The 12,587-nt window shown below is 40.2% G+C and overlaps 1 protein-coding gene across 2 annotated transcripts in view; it reads right to left on the reverse strand.

The window, feature by feature from the left end:
- Window positions 1-11,738, reverse strand: part of hbs1l (HBS1-like translational GTPase) — a 170,651-nt gene extending 158,913 nt beyond the window's left edge. For both annotated transcript variants that reach the window (XM_072554022.1, XM_072554012.1), the window contains exon 1: window positions 11,586-11,738. In XM_072554022.1, coding sequence (XP_072410123.1) covers window positions 11,586-11,628 — 43 coding nt within the window. In that variant the 5' untranslated portion in view covers window positions 11,629-11,738. The remainder of the gene's footprint in view (window positions 1-11,585) is intronic.
- Between the last annotated feature and the right edge of the window lie 849 nt (window positions 11,739-12,587).

Consider the following 12,587-nt stretch of genomic DNA (forward strand, 5'->3'; position numbering starts at 1 on the left):
GTCACTTTATCAAAACCATATTGCTTGGGAAAGATTGATGTAAAGTACTCATTAAGCACATCGTCCATGTCTCATCATGCACCAAAGAGGTCTCCATTATGGTGCCTAATCGCCATGCTACTTCTCGGAGAGTCCTTTTATTGCTCATGATTGCATAGATCATCTTTGGTTTTTCTTTCAATGTAGCTGTCAATCTAGTTTTGTACGATGTATTTGCCTCTCATTTCCTCTCTCACTTCTCTGTGCTTTTTATATTCAGCCCAATTCTCCCATGTATTATCAAGCTGACATCTGTTCTACATGACTTTTCTGCTTTATCCTACTCTTCAATCCATCAACCTCAGAGTTGCAAGTTTGGTTTTGCCTCCCAAAGTTCCGTCAGTATTTACAGTAGAGGAAATGTCAGCATGCCAGATATTGTACAGTATGCACAAAAGATCACGGCGTATAAGTCAACCTTTGAACCATCCAAAATCCCTCCAAAAACAGGGATCAGCTTATACACAGTGTATAAAATGGGAACTGTCAGTCCAAATGGTCATAATTTTGAAATGAGTTTTTAAAAACACTAATAGTTCACATAAACTGATTGAATTGAATTCAACACAAAGTCAAATTTCAGCGAAACAAAACTTTGCTTAGATCACAGCTGGCGTACTGCAAGCAGTTCTGTCACCATTAGTTAGGCAGGGAAAAGCAAATCTTAGCAGGACTTATACACTTAATGGTAAGGTCCTAGGGGGTGTTGCTGAACAAAGAGACCTTGGAGTGCAGCTTCATAGCTCCTTGAAAGTGGAGTTGCAGGTAGATAGGATAGTGAAGGTGGCGTTTGGTATGCTTTCCTTTATTGGTCAGAGTATTGAGTACAGGAGTTGGGAAGTCATGTTGCGGCTGTACAGGACATTGGTTAGGCCACTGTTGGAATATTGCCTGCAATTCTGGTCTCCCTCCTATTGGAAAGATGTTATGAAACTTGAAAGGGTTCATAAAAGATTTACAAGGATGTTGCCAGGGTTGGAGGATCTGAGCTACAGGGAGAGGCTGAACAGGCTGGGGCTGTTTTCCCTGGAGCGTTGGAGGCCGAGGGGTGACCTTATAGAGGTTTACAAAATTATGAGGGACATGGATAGGATAAGTAGGCAAAGTCTTTTCCCTGGGGTCAGGGAGTCCAGAACTAGAGGGCATAGGTTTAGGGTGAGAGGGGAAAGATATAAAAGAGACCTAAAGGGCAACTTTTTCACGCAGAGGGTGGTACGTGTATGGAATTATCTGCCAGAGGATGTGGTGGTAGCTGGTACAATTGCAACATTTAAGAGGCATTTGGATGAGTAAATGAATAGGAAGGGCTTGGAGGGATATGGGCCGGGCGCTGACAGGTGGGACTAGATTGGGTTGGGATATCTGGTCGGCATGGATGGGTTGGACCAAAGGGTCTGTTTCCATGCTGTACATCTCTAAGACTCGAATTTCAAGGGTAAAGGTGCAAGAAGAAATTAAATAAACCGGAGTTATATTCTCTATGAAGATTTGGAGACAATTTGAACAAAGCTTTCAAAATGTTAAAGGGAACAATGGGAGAAACTAATTCTGCTGTTTGGAGATTTGATTTGAATTACTGCTATGTGTACTTTGCTAGAAAATACATCGAAAAGTGTTGTATAGTGTCACCACTCTCTGGTGCAAACTTAAGACACAGAACATAGAATATTAAGGCAAAAAATAAAGAAATAAAGATAAGGCATTCAATTTTATCATCCTTCTTGTTAAGTGCTCCACCATGGACCAGGTGACCAGACATGAGTCCCCTCCACTGCGCCACTGCCATTGGAGCAAACATCGCTGCTCTTTGGCCATCTCACCTTCACTGACACAGAAGTCTAGGACTTTTGCTACAATAAACTTTGCAACAAATAACTTTTATAAAGAGAAATGAATTTCCTGTGACTGACTGAAATAATCAAATAACAAGGTTTCAGGTATTAAGACTTTTTTACTGTAAAAAATAAAAACATTGACCACATTTTGTATGTAACTTATACTATAAAAGTTACTAGAAAGAAACTTCATTCAATAGGACTGAAGATCTTTAGTGTCCTTTAAGTAAGCACTTCATTCTCCCAGAACCAGTTGAAAGCAATTCTACACTCCAGATGATATCTTTCTCTTTTCTTTCCCAGCCATTTAACCTTTAATCCCAGAAGCAGGGCACAGTAGCTAGCACTGCTGCCTCACAGTGCCAGGGACCCGGGTTCAATTCCCACCTCGGACGACTGTCTGTGTGGGTTTCCTCCGGGTGCTCCGGTTTCCTCCCACAGTCCAAAGATGTGCAGGTTAGGTGAATTGACCATACTAAGTTGTCCATAGTGTTGAGGAATAGGTAAGCTAGGTGCATTGGTCAGGGGTAAATGTAGAGTAATTGGGTAGGGGAATGAGTCTGGGTGAGATACTCTTTGGAGAGTCAGTATGGACTGGTTGGGCCAAATGGCCTGTTTCCACACTGTAGGGATTCTATTCTATTCTATTCTAAGTGGCTTCATTTGGAGATTCGTATGTTTTAGACTGAGCCAGGCTAAGGATCCTCTGGATCCTCACAAACTCTCTCTCTAAAAACAAGTGCATACTCCCATCTTCTCTGTGGCTGGTAAATAAGAAGGGCAGCATTTTCTCTACTTCTGGAGAAGGAAGGACTGCTGCTACTTCCATCCTTTTACACTCTTCCTCAAATTCCAGAAGACTAACTTCATATCAAAATATTCAGGGACCTGTTAGAAATGCCAGAATCTCAATACTACAATGGCTTTCTATAGAATCTTCCATTTTTAAGTTCATCTCGAAAACAACAAGAATCACATGCGCCTTGTATCAAAGCAGAAATTGCTAATTAACACCAATTCAAGATTTCCAATTCTGTTTTATCCTGGAATAAAATAGATAGCTTCAAGTTATAAAAATTCCCATCACCTTGGCGAGAAACCTAGAGAGCAACTGTATATCCAATCAGCACAGATGCTCTTCCTATTATCCACATGCGCGAACATATTGTGTTTTCTCAGTAAGTCTCTTGACTTGAACCCCTCATCCCCATACTGGATTAGTGGTGCTGGAAGAGCACAGCAGTTCAGGCAGCATCCAACAAGCAGCGAAATCTGCTCGTTGGATGCTGCCTGAACTGCTGTGCTCTTCCAGCACCACTAATCCAGTATTTGGTTTTCAGCATCTGCAGTCATTGTTTTTATCCCTCATCCCCATAGCTACCAAACTACACAGGTTTGCTGTCATTCAAAATCCAGCAAGACAAATGAACTCTGTCCCATCGCCACTTTAAATTGTAAGAGACAGTCTCAAAGCATCATTTTATAAACTTCACATTTGTAACACCAGGATCTCAGTCAATTGGAGCCAAATTTTTCAGGGGTAAAATTGGCAAACACTTCTTAATGGGACGAGAGTTGTAGAAGTTTGAAACTCGCTTTTGCAAATGGGAAATGATGCTATATCAATTATTGATTTTAAAACTAAGACTGATAGAGTATTAGTCAAAGCTATTAAGAGACATAGAGCAAAGATGGGTATTATGAGTTTGATTATGGAACATAATGGAGCTCTTTGTTTAATCTTACTCCCGAATTGTGGAATGCATCTGAACCTCTTGAAAGGCCACCTTTCCTCCTTTACTTTCTGTCTGCCAGTCATTTACTCCAATTTACACTGGCCAAATTCCTCCTCAAGCCCTGAAATCAGCCCACTTCCAGTTAACTACTTTTATTCTAGATTGCACCTTATCCTTCTCCATTATAACACTATAATCATTATTTCCATATTGGCCCCCAATGTGATATTCTCCACTTGACCTATTTCATTCTCCAAAACTTACTCCATCATTTGAAAGTCTTGCTAACATCATCTTTTTAATCAAGTATTATCCTGCAATATCCAATTTCTGCTTTCACTGAGAATAACTGATATACCGTTACCTTTGAGGTCCTGGTTCTAACGTTCTCTCCAACAACAGGACATTAATTCTCTTTGTCCCTACAATGTTGACCCCAACATAAACAGACTTCTGGCTTTCCCCAAGAAAGTTCTGTACTGTCTTCTAGGAGCAGAGAGGCAGCATACAGTACAGACTTATATGACTGAAATTCCATGTAGCCTCATCAATAATTCTTCCAAGTGTATTTTAAAAATCCTTGACGTCATTAGAGCAAATCTAACAGAATCACTTCCAGTGGAAGAGATCCCACAGATTTATTTTCTTAAATAAGTCAGATACTATTCATTCAGTAAGGCAATTACACCACACCCAGACAATGCATAACTGCATCAAAGTTAAACTACAACTTCTTTCTGGTAGAGCACCTCTTCTGATTAATGTCTATAAAATGCAGAAACATTTTTTAAAATGCTAATTTTGCACACAAACGTTAGTGCACTTTAGGGTTCAACCTATTCACAATCATAATGAAATGAAGAATCCATGCCCAGCTGCCAGTAACAGAAACAGGCATTTATGTTTGCCTCCTCAATATACAGAATAAATCACCCTCTTACAATGATACAATAAACAAATATTAATGAAATTTGAAAACAGTACAAAAAGCAGTATGTTAAAAATAAAAACATTAATAACTCATCTGAACAGATTGATAATGAAGTTATGATATAGCTTTATTGCCATCATTTCTTCAGTTGGAACACCATGTCTATACAAGACCCCTATGAATCAATACGTACACCAATGAAAGATACTACTTCACTTAAATTCAACATAATCACCCCGTGCTCAGAAAGCCAATTTGGCCATAACAAAGTGCAGCACATTAACAAATAAGAATAGTTTGACTGAAGAAAGATGATAAAAGATCAAATAGGCTAAACAGAACTTTGGAGAAAATGAGAAAATAGGTGCTCAAATATAAAATCCATCCAACTACCTCCTAGAACAAAGGGAGAAACAATTTTTACTGATTATCGGGAGAATTCATTAACACAAAAGGAGAAAACTTTGCTTCTCCCAACAGCCTTGTTGTGTTGGTGCAAGTCGTAAAGTGGCCTATTGTCACAGATATTTGATGCTGTATTTTAGTAAAGGATTCTATACTTAGTGTTTAATTTAAAGTTTCCAATCTTGGTGTGCAGAAGAGTCGGCCATTTGGCTTTGAGCCCACTCTGCCATTCAGACCTTGGCTATGGTCTCATTTCCACTATCATGCTTGCCTCTACCTTAATCCTCATCTCCTTATTAGTTAAGACTTAATCTCAGCCTTGAATAAATCTAATGGCCCAGCCTCCTCTGCTTTCTGAGGAAGAAAACTCCAGACTAATAACTCCTTTTGAAAGAAAATAAATTCCATCTGTTTTAAAAGGGAGGCCTCTTACTTTAAAACATTTGACTTCTAGCTCTAGGGTCCCTAACAAATCGGATGCCAGGAGGAAGTCTCCTGGAGATTTTATTTGCTTCAATTTTATGATCTCATTTTTCTAAATTGCATTGGGTAAAGGTCTAACCTGTTCAACATTGTTTCATCAGACAAGTGCTTCATACCAGGAATGAGTCAAGTGAACATTCTCTGTAATGTTTTTAATGCAGTTACATACTTTTTAAATAAGACAACCAAAAGTGTACATACTGCTCCATTTCTAGTATCAATAAGATCATATACACCTGTTGTAAAATGTTTCTACTTATGGATTCCATTTCATTCGTAATAAAGGACAACATTTGTTTTACGTCCCTCATGGCTTGAAGTCAAACATTTTTAGATTCATGCAACAGGATACCCAGATCCCTCTATTCTTCAAGTCCTGGAAACTGTCTCCATGTAAATTTTTTTTAATTCTTCCTGCTCAAACAGACAAGTTTATATTTTCCCCACTATACTTTATCTGCCAAACTTTGCTCACTCACAACCTAAATTCCTTTGAAGAGTCTTTACCTCTTCTTTTCAACTTAATTTCGAAGCTATCTCTGAGTCATCTGCAAATTTAGCTACTATACACTTTGGCCCCTTCGTCCAAATCATTTATATTGATTGTGAATAGCCAAGATCCAAACACTGAGTCCCATGGCACTCTGCTATTTACTGCTTGCCAACCTGAAAATGACTCAATTACAGTGCGTTTTGGTATAACGCAAAAGTTGCATTTCACTGCAAGCTCACGCTACCGAAAATCATTCTGTAGAAGATCGCTATACCCGTTTAGCAGAAAGTTCAACATTGTCCAAATAGCAGCCACAATTCTTCAATCACGCTATAGCCAATTCATGTTGACGAAACACATTACACTAGGACGCACCATATTCTTCTCTGTTGTGCTAGCTAACCAATCCTTTAACTGTTACTGTTAAAGTACCTATTTGAGACGACTTAGGGAATCCCAAACGGACTCGACTGATAAGCCTCTCTTGGTTCACCTCGGAGATCGTACTCTTCTGGAATATAAAAGTCTTACAGACAATTTAGTTTAAATTATTACCTTTATTTACCAATGGCATCAATGTTACATTATAACATAGATACCTACAAGCCAGCCTTGAGGAAAGGTTTTAAAACTATTAGCACAGTAGTAGTGCCTGCTCTTACCCCTAAGAACTCTCTCAGGCTACTCCCCTTATTGCTGCAAACAAACTGTCTTTCTACAGAAATTGGTATTGAGATTCCAAAAATCCACATGTCCTTAATCAGATTAGCAGTAATAAAATGGCACAATTTTCTACAGGAAGGGAAACTAAATGACAGGTCTAAGTACACGTAACAATCAAGAAACATGCACAAAGTGGGAAACCTTGATCGAGCCAGGTCAAATGACCAATTGCTTTGGCTAGATCAGCGAGCAAACCTACACCCTAAACCTCAACCTGAGCTACAAATCTTCACAAACCTTGCATAAGCTTCCCTGTTAACAGTACATCACAACAAGAGACTAGTCTAAACTATGTGGGAAAAGGTCATGAGGTAACCTTGCTCAGCTAATATGCCCAGTACCATTGTCCTACAACATGGCTTTTTTTAAAATCATCTAAGATTCCCAAAATGCAAATTAAATTCATAACATACCCAGATCTCAAGCTCCAAGGAACAACATATAAATATTCAATCCACGACAAGCAAGTGTACACTCAAATCAGACCATAAAGAGTTAATCTTTCCACCAGCTTCCATTCTGTCTCCCCCTCTCTCACAAATGAACATCTTCCAACTTTCATACTATCTCAATTTCTGCCTTTGTGTTTTCCTAGCTTGTAAGGGTAATGAGACATTCACATTCCAGAACAGTCAAGATTAGGGAGCTGAGCTTCATAAATTCAAATCTGCTCAGTGTGGTATACTTAAAAATGTATCAGGATTGTTCTATTACGTGCATATTCCACTCAGCTTATTAAATTACAAGTTATTTTCCTGTCGAGTACGAATTCTGTTAAGCATCTTCAATATAAACCAGAAATTTAGTTATCCAACATCCAAACGTAAAATACATGTAGCTTCCAGCCCTCAAGGTCAAAAAGATGTACTGCCACACATTCCACAAGTGAAGAAATATTATCAACTTATTTATACCGATCCATTGACACTAAGAACAGATATCCTTAATTCTTCTGAACAAATGCCCCATCGATGGTCAAGTGCTTTCCTGCATATCCTGCAACAGATGTGTCACATGTAAGGCTACAAGCTTTCTCATTACTCTTACCCCAACAGGTGTTATTTCGTGCGGCAAACTTTGAGACAGCACCTTATTTAATGCCATTTGAAAATTCAAGTACACTACAGCTAAAAATTCCAAATTATCTTTGTTGCTTTTTAATTCCTCAAATCAAATAAATTAGTTGAACATAATTTCACTTTCACAAAATCAAATCATCATTGATTCCACTACAATTTTCCAGGTCTCCTGCTACAACTTCTTAACAATAGATCTCAGCAATTGTCCTGTGATAGCTGTCACTCAATTGGCCTCGTTTCCTGTTTTCTCTCTCCCTCCTTTCTTAAATAAAGGTAAAGTTATTAAATTTGTTACTTTGCACTCTTTTGGGACCCTCCCAGAATCTGAAGAATTTTGGAGGATTTCTAACATCTTTGTAGCAACTATTTTTCAGGCGCTAGAATGGAGGCGAGCCTTATCAGTCTTCAAGTTTAATCATTTTCCCAGTATGCTTTCCCTCACTTTCTTCTGAAGTTTTCTAAGTCTTCTGCAATGAAGACAGATATTTAAAAACGTACCGATGAAACATCAGGTTAGAGATCTAATCACAGGATCTTCCCTCCGTAAGATCAGAAGGAGTGATGATTACAGAGTGCTCAGTTCCATTTTTGACTCCTCAGATAACCAAACAGCATTAGTCTACATACAGACAGATCTGGATGATGTTCAGGACTGAGCAGATAAATAGGAATTAACATTGATGCCACACAAGTGCCAGGCAATAACTACCTCCAAGAAGAAAAAACCTAGCCATTTCACCTGGACAATCTTTGTTAAATTCCCCACCAATATCATCCATCAATGAATCAAACAAATACAAAAGCAGGTCAGAGGCTGAGATTCTGCTGCAGTTTTCGAAGCTTTTCCATCATGTGCAAGACGAATCAAGGCTGCAATGAAACCTACCTGTTTGCCTGAATAAGTATAATTACGACAATACAAAAGGTTCAACACTACCTTGCACAAATCAGTATACCTAAATGACACACCAACATCAGTGGATCATGGCTGCAGCACATATGATCTACAATAAAGACTGCAACTTGAAGATCCTTCCAAACCTCTGGCCTCTAACTGCGAGAAGTAAAAGAGCAAACGGCACATGTGATCACCATCAACGGGTCCCCTCAAACTCTCTCACCATGCTAAAGGTGGAAGTATATACCGTAACTGTTTGCTGTCACTTGGTCAAAATCCTGCAACTGATCTTACTGAATAATGGACCAGGCTCAAAGCACTGAATGGCTTGCACGTCCTCCTTACGTCAGGAACTTAAAAGGGCAATTAGTTTAATAGAAACTAATGCAACAATATGGGGAAAAGTCAGGCAAATGGCAACAGTCATAACATAATTGGAGAGCCTGTTTCCTGTTACCTTAAGAACACGTTTAGAGAAAATTGAAGAACAAGTTCTTCTCCTGAAGGATTCTCTACCTAAGAGCAGTTGCTGTCCTGCAATATTCTAATTCTCCTGCCACCACCACTTAAAATTTCTTGGTTCAACCGACAACCAGGACTCATCACCAAGCATCAAACCCTTTCAAAGGTCAAAGTGAAACAGGTCAAAACGTTTAAATTTTACTTATTTAACTGACCTATGAAAGCGACCCAGCCGTAAAATTATATAATAACTTGTCCACTTTGGCTTGTTTGTGAAGAAATCATTCCATGCAGTGAATAACTAAAGGAGTACTTGTTGTTTAGAAGGTAATATTTGCACTGCACAAGTGTTGGGCAATGACTATCACCAACGAGAGAACTTAACCATCACCACTAGAGGTTCATAGTAATTGCCATCAGTGCATTTCTCACTATCAACATTGTGGGGTTAGCACAGAGGAAAAACTGAACGAGCCATATAAATAATATGGTTACAATAGTGTTAGGTGCATTAGTTATGGGTAAATGTAGGGGAATGGGTCTGGGTGGGTTACTGTAGGGAATCTAATCTATAGAGCAAGCTAGTGCCTTTGAATTAAGCAATGTAATTCCCCTCCTCTATCCCCAATACTTGTCTACATAACAAGGTTCAAAGTCATCTACATCTACAAGCATGAGGAATACTCCCCATTTGCCTGGATTGGTCCAGCACTAACAACAATCAAGACGATCAACTGCATCCATGTCAAAGCAGCCTATTTAATTCACATTGCATTCACCATCAAAGCACAGTGGCTAGCACTGCTGCCTCACAGTGCCGGGGACCCAATTTTGAGCGAGTGGACATTCTCCCCATGTCTGTGTGGGTTTTCACCAGCTTCTTCCCACAGTCCAAAGAGGTGCTGGTTTGGTGGATTGCCCATGCTAAATAGTATCCAGAGATGTGAAAACTAGGTGGATTAGCCAAAGAGAAATGCAGGATTACAGGTATAGGGCAGGGTGGTGGTATAGGGTAGGGGGTGGGTCTGATTGGGAGTCTCTTCTGAAGGGTGGTATGGACTCAATGGACCAAATGGCCTGCTTCCACACTGTTGGGATTCTATAAAAAACTAATGTCAGCAGTGTACCACCTACAAAATGCAATGAAATCTCACCAGGACTCATTTCACAGCACATTACAAACTTGCAGCTTCTACTAAAAATGGTAGATGAAACAAAGGAAACATACAATCTACACATTCCCTCCAAGCCACACTTCATCCTGATTTAGAACTCTATTACCATTCTTTCACTGCCACCAAATCAAAATTCTGGAACTCCACTTCTGACAACACTGGATATCCCAACTCACCAAGGATTACAGCAGTTCAAGAAGGCAGCTCACCACGACCTTTTCCCTGGCAATTAGGGACTAGTCAGTGACATCCATATCTCATAAACAGATTTGTTTTAAAAATGGAGTACTTTTGATCTTTGCTCCATCAAGCAGTGTTAAAACAATTGTGATGATCTAAGGGCATGATATAACATAAATCTTACTGCTGGTTAGATATTTCATGCAGTACATTAGCCCCATAAATGAAATAAGCTTGGTGGAAACATGAAAATTTTCTGTCTTGTATTACTAAATTTAAAAGTGGCTTATCTCTGCTCAACTTTGTCTAAATTAAGCTTTATTTGAAATCATGCACTTAAGTAAATGTAGTCTACATAACTTGAGTACAGTTAGTCGTGACTGGAAAGCTGTAAAAACTTCTAGGTGTCATACATACATATGGCATATTTGAAACACTTTACAGCATGTTCATACAAGACACCATGTTGAAGTATTTCTAATTAAAAGAAAAACCAAGAATGAGAAATTGAAAAATTCATTATCCACTGTGGTACTGCTGTTGACAACACTTCGTTAAGTGTAGATTCACAAAGCTAACTGCAACTTTCTGTTTTGTTGAAGTAAGCTTTATAAACAAGGCTGTACTGTGTTGAAATCTGACCTGCTGCGCTTTTCCAGCAACACATTTTCAGCTCTGTACTGTGTTGAAAGTCTGTCAAATATTTTATTCGGGCTAATACCTCATAAGAAAGTACTCAAGAAGTAAGCAATTTAAACCATATCCAAAGCTAAACTGTACTTAGGTTGTCACTATTTCAGTTTAAATAAAAACGTTCATCCCAACATCATCTGGGGAATGTGTATGCAGCAACTACTTCACTGGATTTGCACAAAATGAACAGCGGGTCGAATGATTAATTGTCAAGCACTAATAATAACTAATTATTATGATTCTAGCGGTCTGCACCACAACCAGGTTTCGTTCTTGGGGTAAAGCAGGAGTGAGTGAGTGAGTGGTTGAGAGGCCCAGAGCTGAGCTTGCCCCCTTTTACTGCAGAGTTGGAGCGGGATTACAGGCCCGAGCGGCCACCGCACTCTGCCGGCTCCGGGGCAGCGGCAATAACCTGAGAACAAATCAGCGCCCGATGCGGCTGGTGCTCAGTACCTTCGTCATACTTCAGTCCGCGGACATTTCTATGCCTGGCCATGCTGCTCACGGCTCATCCGCGCCGTGTTGTTTTCGCCTTACTCGACGTGACAAAGTTTTTTTTCAGGCCAGCACCGTCACCATGTCCCCAGGCCGCGCACGCGCACTGACAGCTCCCCTCCCGCCACCTCCCGAATCATTGCGCTGTCTCCCTTCGCGCACGCGTGCTTTGGAATGGAATGCTGGAGTGCGCGAGCTCCGCTGCCTCTCCCGGGGTGTGAGTGACAGCTGCCAGGGCCACCCTGACACCAACGCAACACTGTGGATCGCCTTGTCTGTCTCTGTGTGTGTGTCTGTGCAACGTGGCATGAATAGCTCATTTGCTGCGCTTCGAGGGGGTTGGGTGGGTGGTGTTTATAATCTTTTCAATGCGTTCCTGATCGTTTCTTTTCTATTATGGAATGAAGATCTGATACGTATTTTTTTCCCCAATTACACATCTGCAGGGAGCAGACTGGACTTGAACACTTGCCCCCTGCTCCAGAGGTACCGCTGCCACAGCTGTTGACTGATAGCGCCTGTAAATTTGGCGTTCACCGCACCGAACTGAGCTGAGACATGAAAAATCGAAATAACCGCGGATGCTGTAAATCAGAAACAAAAACAGAAGTTGCTGGAAAAGCTCAGCACCTCTGAAGGCAAATACAAAGTCAACATTTCGGGTCCAGTGACCCTTCCTCACAATTGATGCTGCCAGACTTGCTAGCCTTTTCCAGCAACTTCTGATTTTGTAAACTGAGACATTGTTGGGTGCATGAGTGTGTTTCACGTACTTCTTGCAGCTTTCCAATCAATCTGTGATTCGGAACAGAATGATGCAACACAATGGGAGCTACCAGTCAGCCGTAGAGGCTGTGCTGGATATTTCTTCATTTCATCCTGAAATGTCTCCAGCATCTTCTTCCACAAAGCCCTGCTTGTCTCATTCAATAAAGTATTTATACAGTACCCTCCTATGTT

This window comes from Chiloscyllium punctatum, chromosome 3 (genome assembly GCF_047496795.1).
Source record: "Chiloscyllium punctatum isolate Juve2018m chromosome 3, sChiPun1.3, whole genome shotgun sequence".
Lineage (NCBI taxonomy): Eukaryota > Metazoa > Chordata > Chondrichthyes > Orectolobiformes > Hemiscylliidae > Chiloscyllium > Chiloscyllium punctatum.